A 15,377-nucleotide genomic window follows, 5' to 3' on the forward strand; every position below is an offset into this window, starting at 1 on the left:
GATTCGACCCTTTATTTTCTGTCACCATTATTCTCGCCCCCCCCTCTGCGGTGAAGACTGTTACAGCGCAAGCCAAAGCGCTTGAGCCTTGAGCCGGAAATGGTTCAGCTGACCTTCAGATTTTGAGAGCATACCTAACCAAAAACGTATAACCGAAGAGACCCAGGCGCTCAGAGGCCAACTGGCAAACATCCCTTATCACACTACGGTGCTGAAAGGACGGTATGCCTGACATGCCCGACAGCAGCATGAACGAAGCCTTACAAAGAGGAGACCAGCAGTCGTGTGAGTGTGTAGGTCGGATAAATGCGTGCCCTGTCCGCTTTTGGCGTCGCCAAACCTCTGTCGTGATTTAACTGGTCGAGTCCGAGATGGGACCTGCAGCAATCGTGAATCACGAGCCTCACAGATTGCACCTCCACCAACTGTCAGTCCGACACCCCGCATCGCACAGCCTTCATGGCCATTCTTCATTCTCACTTCATCGTCTTACCTCGGAACTTTTCTGTGTTGCTGTGTTGTGCCATGCGCTTGTTTAGACGCCAGGGGCTGGAAACGACTTTACACAGTCAAGCATCGCTTCTAGAAGCAAATCCTCTCCTCTATCATGTTCGACGTGCTGCTAAAATGACTAAATTGGTCCTTGCACCATTGCGACCTTGCTACCTAGAATCACTATTATGACTGAGCGGCTCCGCTGCTTTTGAATCCTGTGGGTCTGCGTGCTGCCGTACTCGTTCACCCTCATCTCTTACGGAATGCGGCGCCATCTGTTTGAGGCCAGCCAGCGCCATAATGGTGGCCCGAAAGGTACAGCAGAGGTTCAGAGAATCCTATAGACCATCTGGAGTCCGAACCTCTGACTGCACTACCCAGCATCGCCCTCTGGATCGGGTCTGGCTATCTATACTGTGCCTCCCACTGCCCTCAGACATGGTTACGCTCTCCATGTTCTCTTCTTGTGGCGCTCGGGTACAAGCGTCCTTCTACTGAGGCAGGGAACGGCACTTGAGTGGGCAGCGCGACGCTCGAATGAATAGTCTCGTTATCGTAAAGTCAACAAACGCCAATCTCACCACGTCGCACTTCATTCCCCTGTGCGTCAGTATGGACAGCCTGAGATGCCGCTCTGGATAGCCTTCCCGCAACCCGGTTTGTCTTCGCTGTATGTACTCTTTGGCTACGCCTTCTGTAGAAGCGATCTCTGTCTTGGGCCTCTACAATCCTGTCGACTTCACATTGTCCTGCACTTTTCTGCATAAGCATCTCGTTCTTCTGCGTGTGTGATTTTGAGTTGCCGAACTACCTGTTCTGACCAGAATGGCCATGGCGATGACAGTAGGAGGAGCTATGTTTCTGGCGCGCAGCATCTTGGAGAGCCTCGCGATGCTCGTGTTCTTTTACGAAAGCAGCCTTGGATGCTTTGCCAATATCGTGGAAGAAGCAGCATGTGGTCGTGGTGGCTTCCAAGCGAATATGGATTGTCTTCGTGCTGCTCTTGCCAGGAATTGTGTTCCGGAACAGCATATTGCAGAAGCCGCTTGTTACCAAGGACGTATGGATGCGTTTACGCCACGCGCATTGAGTTCACGATCTATGCTGGCTGGCAAGGAATACGAATTTTCCGAGTAATCAAGATTAGTGTCAAGGACAATCGTGAATGCATATGACGAATTACAGTGTAAGCTTTAAGGAGAAATCGTCACTGCCCTACTTGCGAGTGACATATGAGTAAGGTCGAATATGATGAAGGATGACGGAGGGAGGAACTGACTTAGCCACGGCCCGAGGCGAAAAGTTGCGCCAAGCGGTAGAATACAGGTTACGCGCACACTAACGACTAGTACTTGACACGTCATAGTCACAATCACGAATCGTGAATGGTTGCCGAGGCTGTCCTACAGTGTGAGTCGTGAGTATATGACAGTCGAAGATTCTTCTCTCCCTTTGCATTCGTGATTCACGACTGTTTACTGTCATCACGAATTCAGCCTTACACTATTCTGTGCGTTGAGCTTGTGCCTACCTTTTCGTAGCGTGCATCAACAAGGTCTATCTAGCCGAAGACAATCGTGAAAGTGTGCATGTCACTCCAAGTATCAAGATGGACCAGTGCGAGGAGAGCAACACTTTGACCGAAGTGCATAACCTAACGCTTTGGTTGACGTGGGTGATACAGCAGTCAGTCCGACGTGCGGCCGAGGCTTTGCCATGCGTGGATTCTGATTCTGACTCTGATTCTGGTTCTGATTTTGGCGCTCGATGAAATTCATACCTCCGATGCTTCGAAAAATCCTCATTCCAAAGCGGCGGCGTAAGGGAGGCAGGACCCTGACTTGTTTCAGCCCGCCAGCAAGACGATTACGTATGGCGGAGGACCTGCCGTGTGCATCTTGGCAAGGTGCGGTTGCATCGTGGTTGCATCCATGTCCGAAGACCATCAAGCTGCGTGCTGTGCCCAAGTGCTTCGTCTGGGGAATACGTGCATGGCTGGTATGTTTGGGCGTGAGATAAACACGCACCAACTTGCAGTTCCAGTCTAAGCATGTGGGTCTTGATTGCTTTGAGATGCTAAGCATGTGGGTCTTGATTGCTTTGGGATGCGAGCAGCAGATGCGGGCCCTGATGCAGACTAAGAAAGGATCCAGAAACCAAGATGTGAGACCCTCATCAAGGCCGTCGACAAAGCCTTGGTCGCGTTCACAATCAACAACAGCTTGACCCAGTGCTACCACCAAGCGAATGCCTCCTTCGACTGCTTGATCATCACTGAATCGAATCATCATCATCAAAGCCACACCCTTGACAAGTGGAACAGTCGTTCAACATGTTGCTCTCGACGCCGATCGTTGCACTGACACAGCTCATACTCTCGGCGCTTCATCTGAACGAATTCAAATCTACACCACACTCAGCGTCAACATCGTCAACATCCGCACGCCTTGAATGGAGCGGAGACCTCCCACCGTTTCCGGACAATTCGGGCGCCTTGGTTTCTGCGTGCACGTTTGCTGTGGGACCACCCGGTCCACCGGCCAGTGCGCTATGTCCCGCCTTCAACGCGTTCTGCTCCTCGTTCCGTGATGACATGCGCGCACGTCATATTCGAAGCCTCAAATCCACCGCACCCTTTCCTCGTCCTTTCTCAGCTTCCGCAAATGACGACGATGACCAAGGCAACCCTTTGCATCACGTTAAATTCCGCACTGGCTGCACAGGAGGTGCCGAAACCGCCTCTGATGGAAGCTACATCTCGGCGTACACTGCCACTTGCATCGTCGACGGCGTAGATTGGGTCCCTTACGTCTTTGATCAGTTCCTGAGAGCAGAGTTCAGCGAAAAGGACAAACAAGAGTTGCCCATCTATAGCTCCTTTGTTGGATGCCAGGTTCCTGCCCGCTTGTAGACCGCTGACCGACTCAATATATACCACAGATTGGCAAAACAAAACAAAAAAAGTACAAATACAAAGCAAAAGTGTGCAATCAGGATGCTGGTGGAACAGTACCAGACACAGCAGTACACGAAGCAAGAGCAGCATTGTTTAAAGCTGCGATGCGGTTCCTTGCATCTTTGAGTGCCTTTTCGGCTTTGATGAGCTGTTCGCGCCCCTTTTCCAGGTCTTTGATGGCTGCGATGCGCGCCATCTCGAGTCGCTCACCTTCAGCGTTCTGAGCTTCAAGCGAGAGCGCATCGAACAGATAGCCGGTGGGTGTGTGAAGTGGGTGTGGGGGAATCGGTGGTGGACCTGTCGAGTTGCCTTTGGCTGCATCTGCTTTTGCATAGAGATACGAGCGGTAAGCTGCAGGATCGGCAAACGCAAGTGCGGACACTACCGGCAGAGGCGTTGGTGGGTGTGTTGATAGTATATCGTAGAAGGCTTCCATGGGTTCGGGAAATACGATTTCGTCGTACTGCCAGGAGTGGACTACGGGAGGCAATGCCGGTTTGAGTGGTTCTGTTGTTGCTACTGCTGGCTCTGCTACCGGTGTAGACTCTACTTTTGCATCTGTGCTGGTCTGTTGTTCGGTTGTTGAGGAAGCGGTTGGATCGACCTCCATGCTATCTGGGCCAGCTTCCTGCTTGGTGCCGTTGGCAGAAGTCGAAGCTTGTCCATCCTGTTCAACGGAACTGTTGGTAGCAGACATATCAGCGGGCGGTAGCGGTGCCGGAAGTGAGGGTGCAGGCGGCGCAGGCGGCTCCGTCTCCACAGCCGCTACATTCTGCAGCCAAGGATGCAGCTTGAGATGGTGGAACAGCGTCAGCGGCTTCTCGTTGGCTTCTGCAACGAAAAAGATCTTGATCTGAATCTCAAACTCTCCCCATCCTGTTTCGGTAATGTGGAACGGAAATTTGTCGACGTTTCGTGTAGGTTGTGAATACGTTTCGTGCAGCTTGAATTGAACGCGTTTGATGAAGTGGGAAATGTCGTCCTTGTTTCCGACCATCTTGTGATAGTCGTGTTCCTGATCACGCCCGCGTGTGGAGACGGTAGCAGCCGAACCACCTGCTGCTGACGAGGAAGAGGGTGTTGCCATCCCAGATGCAGCATTGATAGCGCCCACTTCCGATCCAGGCTCGAAGCTACTGCCATCGGATGCGCCAGAGATGGCCGAGAGCGAAGGAAGCGGAAGGGAAGCCGCACTGCGCACTGCAACTGTCCATTTGTGCGTATGATCCGGAGGTGCTGCTAGCTTTTCTGCTGGTGTAAGGGGAGTAGACGTGGAGCCATAAAGAATGGGCCGGTGGATGGCCAGCCCTCTGACTCTCTTGTTCGACATGGTGACGCGGACGCAGTACGAGGGGAACGTAGGAGCTCGGCAAGTCTTGGAAAGTTAGGGTCTGAAGAGATGCTCAACTTCCGACACCCGCGTTCAAGTAGCAACTACAGACGGATTTGTCGGGCGAGAAAGCGCAAAGTGGAGAAGAAGTCGAACAAAAAAAAAAAAAAAAAAAAACATGAAAGGCAAAAGCAAAAAGAGCGGTCACGCTCACGATTCACGATTCAGGATTCAGCATCTTATTCACGATTCTCGATTTTCAAGTCGTAAGTCTTCCAACCAACTCGGATCCACGAAGAGAAGAAAAATCGTGGCAATTAACTAGAAGAAACCTTTATTTGGGCCTTTCTGTGTCACAAGGCGAGGCTGACGTTATTCGTGATTCTCGATTTACCAAAGCTGGCTGGCTAGCTCAAGACAGACAACAACACTCTGTCACGAGTGTTGGAGCATCTTTGGATTGCACCAGTACCTCCTCGACCTCATCCTCGTCACCCCGCAGCTCAGCACACGGCTTTCGTCGTACGACTCAGTCGATAGCAGTGACCGATCGACAGCGCTGATTGCTACCCGCACGCAGTCGTTGCGTTCAACTTGAGGCAAAGTTCAAGCTTTTCTATGCCTCGATAGTCTTTGCAGAACTTCTGCCAATCCGGCCTCCAGCAGCTCTTTTCTCAAACGACCGCAACTAGACCGCTGCATTCATTGTGCTCTTCTCTCCTATGCTGAACATCTTTGTGAAGCAGCCGTCGCCTTTGTCATAGCCACTCATTGGTGCTGAGCGGCCCTCGCTCCGATAATCTAATAGAGCGCTCGCATGAGGCCGCCGCCACCAGCAGCCCTGGCGCGGGCAAAGTCCTTGCAGAGTGACAGGCTACTTGGTCTTCTAGCTCTGGCAAAGCGTATTTGCTGCCTGGCCGCTGACATCGAAAGGATCGACCGAGGTGCTGGCCGAGCAAGAATCGTTCCCTCGTTCTCGTTCCGCAATGCTGCTGGCCCTTCCGGCCTTCACAGCTCGACGTTACTGCTTTGCGACTTAATGTATCCAAAAGTCAGCGCGTTGACTTGTGTTCGAGCGAACAAGGCCGTTCCACCTCGCATTGGATTGCGGCAAGGCTTCTCTCAACTCCGACAGCTCCGTCTGCCTTCCAAGAATGCTGCATCGATGCAACCTCGTCGATATCTACAGACAAGAGATGCCTCAACTGCAGCCGTTTCTGCCAAACTTGGAGATACACACGTCAACCAACACTCAGGATCTTCGTCTTTCTCGCAAAATCATTTACCACTGTCAGCCAATTCCCATTTGCAACCGACACCAGATCACACTTCGCCTTTCGATGACCCTGCCGGAAAGTTCAGCGGCTCTCTCAACCACTGGCTCTCTCCTTGGCAAGCCGCTCGTCGAAAGGTGACGCACAAAGATAAACAAATGAAGGCACGCATTACGCAGGTCCTTGATGACTTCAAAGCAGATTTTGCGCCGGGATGGAGAGAACGGAGCGATACAAATGGTCTCAACCGACGCAGGCTCGCAGCTCATCGACTCTGGCGAGTGTATCAGACATACGCTCACAAAGAAAGGCTACCGTCCTATTTGCGAGTCAACATTGCAAATGCACTCGTCCTGTCCGCACACTACATCACCACTAACAAATCACACTCACCCCAATCAAAGGCCCTGCGACACCTCTTGGGTCGACGTATCAGCGCCATCATCCAGGACTGCAATTACGTCCGCGCCAAAAAGTCGCCTGCTACAGCCTCGAGATCGTCTTCGACAAAACACTTGGAGTTTACGGTCTCAATGCTCCAGCCCATCTCGCTGGCTCTTCAGGCACAGCCCATCTCAGCTCTCAAACTTATGGACGAGGTCTTGCTCTGTTCTCGTCCCGACGTTTACAGCTCCAAGTCACAGCATAACATGCAGACCGAATATTTGTCTCCCATTCACACCACCTTGCTTACCATTCTCGATTCGATCAATTTCGAAGTCAACTGTCGACCAAACGCCGAGACTCTTGCCAACTCGATCCTGTCACAGCCTCATTTCTTCGAAGATGACGGCATGCTAGCAGACCTCCAGATGGGTCAGGAACCGCCCTCGGAGTCTGGCAATCCCATCGAGAAGATCCTTGAATGGATCGTCGAATCGCCGCATGCATTTCTGTTCTCGCACCATTATTTTCGAGGTGCTCGCACTTTGTTCTTCCAGTGCTTGTCGCAGGCGCGAGACCCCCATCATCTGCTCGAACTTCTCAGCCGAGATCGTGACCCTGCACAGCCCGGCTTTCTGTTCGCTTGCGAGTTGCTGCTTCGATCCGTGCTTCGCAACAGCCCGGAAGCGGCACTCGAACTGTATGATGACCTCTGGTCTAGGGGTATTGACTTGCCCGACAGCCTCGTCCAACGCTTGATCAAAGAAAGCGGCGGTCAAGCGCCAGCAGCTCGGCTCGAGGCGCTACTCCACCGCGTCACCAACACAAAGTCTGAAGGTCAAGCTCGCGTGTCTGTCAAGGTTCTGCGCAGCGTCGCCATCTCCTGGGCGATACGCAACCGTACAGATCGAGTGATGGCCCTGTTGGCTCATCTAAAGCGGCGCTCGACCAAGGGACACGACGAATTCTCTCAAAAGGTCTTGGCGGAGCTTGCCGCCGCGCGTGGTGATGTACAGTCACTCCATGAGCAACTAGCCGAGAAATACGATTTCCAAGCTCGTAATGTGGTCGGATGCGCGGCTGGCAAAGTTCCACTTGATGGTAAGGCCTACGCTCTTCTCATTAAATCCTGCAACCGCTCGGACGACGTTGATCTGGCCGAGTTCTACCTCGCCGAAGCGCTTGAAAGAGGAATACCGCTCAGGCCATCCGACTTCAACCTGGTGATTGACATGCACATCCGCAAGACCAACGTCGACGCAGCACTGGCCATCTTTGAGCAGATGAAGGAGTTTGGTGCTCAGCCAGACACCTACACTTACACCATCCTCATTCATGGCTTCGCCCTGCGTCGCGACCCAGAATGTGCTGCACATGCTCTGAGGGCCATGATTGCAGCACACAAAACCCCGGATCGCATCACGTATGCTGCCTTGCTCAATTGCTTTGTCGAGTCTGGACTGTATGAGACAGCGACCCACCTGTTCGCTTGGATGCAGGGTCAACGCGATGTTCGAATCCGCCCCACTATCGAGGTCTGCAACATTATCCTCAAGGCATACGTGCTTAGCCGCCTGCCCGTGCAGAAGGTGATGAGGTTCGTCGACAGAGTTTGTAAATTGGGACTGCTGCCGAACGCAAACACGTACGCTCTCATGATGCAAAGTGCATGCGACGCAGGTCTCATGGATGTAGCCGAGGAAGTGTTTTCGGAAGCCGAGTCGGCGCTACCCAACCTCGCAGGAGCGGGTATCGGACAGGGTGCTAACGTGTATCACTTCACCATCATGATCCATGGCTACCTCCGTCTTGGCAATCATGCGGAAGCCAAGGACTATTTCGACGAGATGCAGAGCCGAAAGCTCACGCCTAGCGCCATCACCTGGAGTGTTATGGTCCACAGCTATGCTCACAGCGAAAACGAGGCCAACTACGATCTTGCTTGCAATCTTGTCTCGCAGCTCGTCACAGACGAGACCAAGAGGATCTTCCGACCGTCATCATGGGAAACTTCCAGTACTCGTACTCAACTGTCCAAAGTGCAAAAGGCCGATCGCGTCGTCAGCGCAAACAAGCTGGCCGCAAAGCACAGTGCACCCTTTGAGACGCTATATACAGTGCTCATGGTAGCACAAGCTCATCGCGGCGAGCCAGAGAATGTCGAGCAAACGCTCCAGACCATGTTGCGTCACATGCCTCGGTTGTCCGTTCCTGTGTTGACGCCGCTTCTCGATGCGTATCGACGAGCAGGTGACATCGACAGTGCCTTGGGGTTGTTCGACCAGATCTACGAATCCGCACTCAGATCATCGCGCAGTAACAGCCGTCGTGTCTACGCCTACAGCCAGTCGGACAGTGACGACGCGGTGGAGGAGCAAGGCTCGGCCTCGCAGGCATTGAACCAACGTAGGCAGGATGCGAGCAGTCGAAATCAGCTCTGCCTTCCGATCTCGATAATGATCGATCTCTTGTCTTCGGCTGGTCGACATGAGGAGATTGCCAAGATGTGGGCAAGGGCCAAGAATGATGGCTTCGGCTTTGATTCGGACAACTGGAACCATCTGGCCGCCTCGATGGCTCGGGCTGGCCAACTTGAAGAAGCACTTTCTGTTGTCGAGCATGTGCTTTACCGCAATCCTCCGAATGCATGGATGCGGTCACGCTTGCACGCAGATGTGCGAGATCATGGAGCAGTGAGTGATGCTGCTGGCGAGGCGCAGGTCAACGAGCTTGCAAGTGGCTCCGACGAGGAAGAACCTGGCGAATCCGAGTGCCTGGATCGTGAGTCGCAGGAAGCGGCTGACTTTGATTTCTTGCCAGCCAATACACTGCTCGATCCAGCTGTGGCACATCGTCCCGATGCCACGAGTGCACCCGCTGATTCTCTGAGCCGCCGACACGAGAATCGAACTGACGACGACCCCTATGTGGATCTACCGTTCGAGCGTAGCGAACCGAGTTCTGCACAAGAAGATGCTTCTGAGCCGGACCCGATGCGTGATTTACGGCTCGAAGAATCGTACACCGAGCCAAGCGCATTCTACCTCGATTCGTCTGCCAAGCTCCCCTACAAACGCGATCTGGTCTCAAACGGCGACTCGTTCTCACCCTGGTACGCTCACTTTGCTACTATGGAGGCTATCAGTCGCGGACTCGCCAATCTGCGTGAAGCGTCCAAGGTCATCACTTTGCTCGACACGTATCGCACCGCTGCCGATCTGTTGGATCTGCACGAGAGGAAGGTCGAGATCATCCGAGAGAGGCAGAAGGACGAAGCTGTCAGGAGTGCCAGGGACCTGATTGATGGAAGGCGTTAAACTCTTGGCCTTGGCTCGTTTACCGAATTTTGACACATGCAGCATTCACTTTCACAATTCGTGATTCTGTCCAAGGTCCGTGGTGGTGCGTGATTCGTGATTCACATCCACGATTGTCGTCGAGATTCACGATTGATTTGTGGATCATGTGTGACATGAGACGCGGCTGTGAATTCTGGGATTCATGGCGGGTCTATGCACATACATGACCGAGAGCATGGCACTGTCAGACCAAGACGCAAATACACGATAGTGGAGGATTCTACGAGCTGTTATCAGGGGCACCACCCAACAAACGATCGTATCTGAAACACATGATCCCCCTTCTGGGATGCATGACATCTCTGACCTTGACCTTTTCGAACAAGCCGTAGAGGTCGATGGTATCATCGAGCGAGGCGGTTTTGAGCTGCGAGGAGCCGTCGTGGTTTCTGATGCGTCTATGGCCTTGGTAGTCGAACCAGGAGTGGTGGGTGGCTTGCCAGCTTCGCCAGCAGCGATCGACTTCGGCGTGGAGGAGCCAGAAGGCAGGTTCACAGGGCGAGCTGTACAGCCACATTTCGCCGCCGATGGATTGGTGCGTCCAAGCATGAAGCGAGGTCTCCAGCAGTCGACGGAGCGAGGTGTAATTGGGCGACGTGAGCATGTGGTGGTAGAGCGAGGTGTTGTAATGGGATGAGTACATGTCGCCACGCGAGAGCGGGTTTTGGTTCCAGTTGGCGTTGAAGTGGCGTGTGACATAGTGCGGCTTGATGAGCGAGTAGCCCGGACGTTTCGTGTTGGGTAGAACGCCGCAAGTTAGACCACGGAACGGACCGGAAGCAATCGCTTTACCATGCGCGTCATCACCGAGATACGTCCACATGGGCGAACGTGACATGCCGTGCTTCCAATCGTGCTCGATGTCCCAGTACGCCTCGCGACCTCGATAGCCAACGACTCGCATCAACGAATAAAACGCGCGCAAAAACGCCGTATGGCAGACGAGGAAACATGCGTTGAAGTGCATCTCTTCCTGCAACCCAATATGCACCATGGTCAGGTCGTCCATAAACGTCCCGCCGCGCACGAAGATCGACTTGTTGCGCAGCGTGTGCAGTTGCGTGAACGAGTGCACCCATGCAGCGCGTTCCGACGAGGTAAGCGCGTAGAACGAAACGCGCGCCACCGGATGTGTGCACTTGATCGAAGACGAGCCCGGATGCGAAGCCGTCAGCGCGCGTCGATCCAACGACGAACCGTGATGGTGGTGCGTGATACTTGGTTCGTGTAGAGCGTCGATGGCATCCATCTGCTTCCAGAACGACGTTGACTTGCCACCACACACTTGTGACCAGCACAGAAGCGCATATACCACCAAGACGACGTTTACCAGCATCATACACTACGCTACCGCTTCGTCGGCTCTGCACGGAAAACTAACGCGTCAAGCGAGAAAGGTGCAAGCCCAACTCACACGTCTCCTTTTAAACCAAGCCAAACCAATCCCGAATGCCTAAACTAGGACAAGATCCCCCCTCCCGGGCCGCCACTTCATCTCGCTCGCAACCTTGGTGCCCAGTGACAGTCGAAACGCACATGCACTGCTACCACACACAACAGCTCATCACACCCACGCCTCTGCTCGCCTCCCGATAGCAGCGCGCTTCATTTCGGCGACCACCAGCGCACCACAACCGCGCATCTTCATCTAGGCGCTCTACCACAGAATCACGCAAACCCCTTGCTCTACTGCATGCTTGCTATGCCAAACACGTCGCAAGCTTCCTGCACAACCGAGCGTACACGTCTCAAGTCCTGGTTGGCGTGGTTGCATGCGCAACCGAAATTGTGCACCAATCACCAATACAATCATGAATCCCAATCAAGCAGTCTTTGTTATGCAGGAGGGATACATTTTTGCATTCGTGATTATTACTACATGTGTGACCATGGCCGAATCTACTTGAAACCTCGGCGCCAGCTCGTCTCAAGATCGGCCTTAGAAACGGTCTGAGAAGCATGCGCATTGCTGTTGCTGTTGCCGTTGCCGTTTCCGTTTCCGTTTCCGTTTCCATAACCTAAACCGTTGCTATTATTAGCAGGCCCTATGTGCGAGACGACATCAGCCGAGTTAGGAGCACCACTATATGCATCACCTCCATTACCGCCATTGCCATCGGTGGTACCGGCTCGACGCGCTCTGTTATTGAGCAATTCAAGGCTTGATGCGCTTCCGGTTCGTCCGGGACCAAAGTCGAAGGCGTTACCGGGAGCACGACCCACGGGTGCTGCCAAGTTGACCGGTGCACCACTGGGCGCTGTGCGAGCAAACTTATTGATCGCAGACAAATGCCCCGCGGGCGACGTGCCGAAGGGCGATCCGCTGCGTTCGGATGCGCTGCCAATGCTGAGCGCGCCGAGGTTGGGGAAACTCGAATTGGGGCGTGCGTGATGGGAGGGTCCAATGGATCCAGAAGCGCCTCGAAGTGGTGGGACCATGTTGCGTGGTGTTCCGCTGCCGTCCAAGCCGTGCAATGTGCCAGTCGTTGCCGACAGTTGGTCAAAGCTGCTTCCATCGGATAAGGCGCCATACGTGGCAGCTTGTACACGGCAGCTGGGCCGATGACGGCGCGGTACTTTGCCGTCCTTGACCTTTTCTTGCGGGTTGCCGTGCATCTTGGAACCCACGCCCTGCTTGCGTTCGTAATGCCGCTGCCATCCCTCGTGCTCAAACAGCGGCTGCGCTGGGTACCCGTCAATAGTCACGTCCATCTTGGTCGTCTTGAGACCGTAGCGTCTTCGCTCGTCGGCGGTGAGCAGCCACGGCGTGTGCACGTAGTCGGCATGCAAGTTACGAAGCGCCGGGATCCACAGCTTGACATAGTCACCGTGCGAGTCGTAGTCCTTGGCTTGCTTGACCGTGTTGAACTGTCGCGAGGCACGTGGATCGTTTCCGACACCAGCGACGTACTGCCAATTTCCGTAGTTAGACGTTGGGTCGTAGTCGATGAGATGCGACTGGAAGAACTCGGCACCGATACGCCAGTCATAGCCGAGGTCCTTGGACAAGAAGCTCGCCACGTTCTGGCGACCACGGTTTGACATGAAGCCCGATTCTCGCAGCTCGAGGATGTTGGCGTCAATAAAGGGAATGCCGGTACGGCCTTCGAGCAGTCGCGTCATCTCGTGATCCGGCCCATCCTTGAGCGGATCCCACTTGCGCCACCAGCCATCCTCCATCTTCTTGGCGGCTTGGCGCGGATCGGTGGCGCGCTCAAAGCCGCCAAGATCGTAGAGCAGGTGGCCAAACTTTTCGGCAACAAAGAAAAAGTAGTCACGCCAGAGTAACTCGAAACGGACCCAGTAGGTGTTTTGATCCTCGCCAAACTTTCTTTCGTGGTCGTCCAACGCCTCCCAAATTTGTCGTGGAGAGACACTTCCGTAGGCGAGGAAGGGCGACATTTTGGTGCTGTAAGCGTGACCGATGAGGTTGTTGCGGGTCTGTTTGTACCTGGCCACGGGCGGTGGATCCGACTTGCCCCATCGCGACGAGTCGGCCGACTTGCCGCGAACAAAGTACCAGTCGAGACGTTCCAACGCTGATGACTCGCCACCGCGCAGCGGAAAGGCGGAGGCGGGATGGCGTTGCTGCAATAAGGCACTGGCTTCTAGTGTCGGTGGAAGTTGCGAGTCATTCAAAGGAGTTAGAAGGAAGCGGAGGATGTCGTGGAACGATACCTGACCCTCTTGTTTGTCTTTGGTCTCGAGCGCACGTGGTGCAAGACCGTCGACGTCAACTTCGTACGAGACATCAAGTGCATAATCGGGGGTGGAGGGGACGCCAGGTGGGAAGCTCTTGAACTTGGCAGGAGGGTGCTTGACTGGGCGCACCATGCTGGCACCCAATGCCTCGACCTTCTTGCGGAAGGGTGTGAAAACATCAGGCGTTTCGCTGCTTTCGAAGGGAAGGTCGGCAGGGTGAATGAGGGTCTTGCCGTTTACAAATTGAACAGGTACACCGCTGCCCCGAAGCTTTTCAACAATGGCATTCTCAACGTTGATCTCTGGATAGGTCATCTCCTTTTGCAACCAAACACCTTCTACGTGGGTTCCCTCGGCTTGAAAGGCCTTTACGAGGTTAGAGATGACATCTTCTGGGATACCAAAGCGAATGAACAAGTCAGAGCCGACGGATCGGAGGCGGGAGCGCACATCATAGACGGATTCCGAGACGAAACGGGTTCGGAAGCCGCCGGTCTTCCAGAAGCCGTACTCTTTGGTACGCGCCTCGGGACCTTTCCTCTGATAACCGGGCAGACCGCTGAGTTCCACCTCTCGCTCATCAAAGACGAAGACGGGGAGGAGGTAGTCAGCAGTGGAGCCCAGAAGTGCCTCGTCTTCGAGCTTGCTAAGATCTACTGTCTTTTCTGCGGTCGTGACGATGGGTTTGTGAGTCTGATGAGCATAGTAGAAAAGCGGGTTGTCGTGAATGCGCAAGTCGAGACGAAGCAAGCAGATGAGTACGCTGCGACCTAGCTCGGAGTCGAGCGTAGAAGTGCCGTCATGCGAGGCGCTTGGCGAGTCTGAAGAGCTGGATCCTTCCATGATGGATGGTGGCAGGATGATGAGCGGCTTCTTGGCCGACGTGAGTGGAGGTCGCGGCCTTCGAGGGGTGTGGTGGTGGGTTCAAGGAGGGGAATCGAATTTGCAGCTGAGGGGTTGCCGAGTCGTGAGTGCTAGCAGCCAACACACGACCGGCGACTGCTGACAATAGAACCAGGTGACAAGCGAGAAGTGAACCGCAAACAGTCGTGAAATCAACGAGATGGAGTGGTTGAGAGTGCGTTGATGATGTTGATGCCAGTGAACGCAGTGAACGCAGTGCAGTCGTCAAAGGCTGGGTTCGACGTCAGCTGCAATTGCGGGATGCGCAGACGTGCAGGCGTACAATGCAGCTACGAGGCCGTATGTCGGATACAACGACTAGCGCTTGGAGATCAAAGAGTCTGGGAACCTGCGGGGCCAAGGGATCGAATAGAGGCGTGCTGACTGCCAAAGGAAGGTGCATATACGGAAACACGGCGAACTGAGGTCGGTTGAGAGGAACGTTGCTGACGATGAGTAGTATCGGATCCACTGATAGGTGGTGAGTAACTTGTTGTGCAGAAAAGACTGCGAGAGCGCAACGACTTCGGATCGGTACAAGGTGAAGGGGGTATTGCGGTGGAGTACATAAGAGAGCGGATCGTGATGAGCTGAAACAGTTGGCTTCGTGATTGAGGCAGCAAAGACTCTCTTGTGACTGAACTGTAATTTCGATTCGCCAGGTCGGGGACAAACAAGGCGCCAGAGCGCAATTCGTGATTGCAGAACTGCAGCGCGGTAGAATCGTCAGCACAGCTTCAAGATGGCTTTGGAGATCGTACTTCTGCAGCAATAAACGCTATATATTTAAAACCAAATCGAAAAAGAACCTTATGAATCAAATCCCTTTTTCTGACACCTAACCTAACCTAGTTAATCTGTTCCTCCTTGGCTCCGCCTTACTTGACACAGAGCCAAAAGAGGCCGTAAGCATGTGGCTCAATGCACCGATGCGATGCAAGCGCCCTCGCCAACGGAGTAGCCGTTCAAGCCTC

The 15,377-nt window shown here is 53.9% G+C and overlaps 6 protein-coding genes across 6 annotated transcripts; 3 read left to right on the forward strand and 3 right to left on the reverse strand.

Moving 5' to 3' along the window:
• Positions 1-1,320: 1,320 nt before the first annotated feature.
• On the forward strand, positions 1,321-1,632 carry UMAG_11639 (uncharacterized protein; the record flags this gene model as incomplete). The annotated part of the gene is made up of 1 exon (XM_011389140.1): positions 1,321-1,632. The coding sequence occupies one exon, from the start codon at positions 1,321-1,323 to the stop codon at positions 1,630-1,632; it is 312 nt and encodes a 103-aa protein (XP_011387442.1).
• Positions 1,633-2,827: 1,195 nt separating this feature from the next.
• On the forward strand, positions 2,828-3,406 carry UMAG_12127 (uncharacterized protein; the record flags this gene model as incomplete). Its single annotated transcript, XM_011389192.1, has 1 exon — positions 2,828-3,406. The coding sequence occupies one exon, from the start codon at positions 2,828-2,830 to the stop codon at positions 3,404-3,406; it is 579 nt and encodes a 192-aa protein (XP_011387494.1).
• A 79-nt stretch (positions 3,407-3,485) lies between these two features.
• UMAG_01128 (uncharacterized protein) lies at positions 3,486-4,781 on the reverse strand (the record flags this gene model as incomplete). The annotated part of the gene is made up of 1 exon (XM_011388777.1): positions 3,486-4,781. One exon carries the CDS (start codon positions 4,779-4,781, stop codon positions 3,486-3,488), a length of 1,296 nt encoding a protein of 431 aa, XP_011387079.1.
• Positions 4,782-5,598: 817 nt separating this feature from the next.
• On the forward strand, positions 5,599-9,756 carry UMAG_01129 (uncharacterized protein; the record flags this gene model as incomplete). The annotated part of the gene is made up of 1 exon (XM_011388778.1): positions 5,599-9,756. One exon carries the CDS (start codon positions 5,599-5,601, stop codon positions 9,754-9,756), a length of 4,158 nt encoding a protein of 1,385 aa, XP_011387080.1.
• Positions 9,757-10,018: 262 nt separating this feature from the next.
• UMAG_01130 (uncharacterized protein) lies at positions 10,019-11,134 on the reverse strand (the record flags this gene model as incomplete). The annotated part of the gene is made up of 1 exon (XM_011388779.1): positions 10,019-11,134. The coding sequence occupies one exon, from the start codon at positions 11,132-11,134 to the stop codon at positions 10,019-10,021; it is 1,116 nt and encodes a 371-aa protein (XP_011387081.1).
• A 563-nt stretch (positions 11,135-11,697) lies between these two features.
• On the reverse strand, positions 11,698-14,343 carry UMAG_01131 (uncharacterized protein; the record flags this gene model as incomplete). The annotated part of the gene is made up of 1 exon (XM_011388780.1): positions 11,698-14,343. One exon carries the CDS (start codon positions 14,341-14,343, stop codon positions 11,698-11,700), a length of 2,646 nt encoding a protein of 881 aa, XP_011387082.1.
• Positions 14,344-15,377: the final 1,034 nt, after the last annotated feature.

This window comes from Mycosarcoma maydis, chromosome 2, assembly GCF_000328475.2.
Source record: "Mycosarcoma maydis chromosome 2, whole genome shotgun sequence".
In the NCBI taxonomy this organism is placed as follows: Eukaryota; Fungi; Basidiomycota; class Ustilaginomycetes; order Ustilaginales; genus Mycosarcoma; species Mycosarcoma maydis.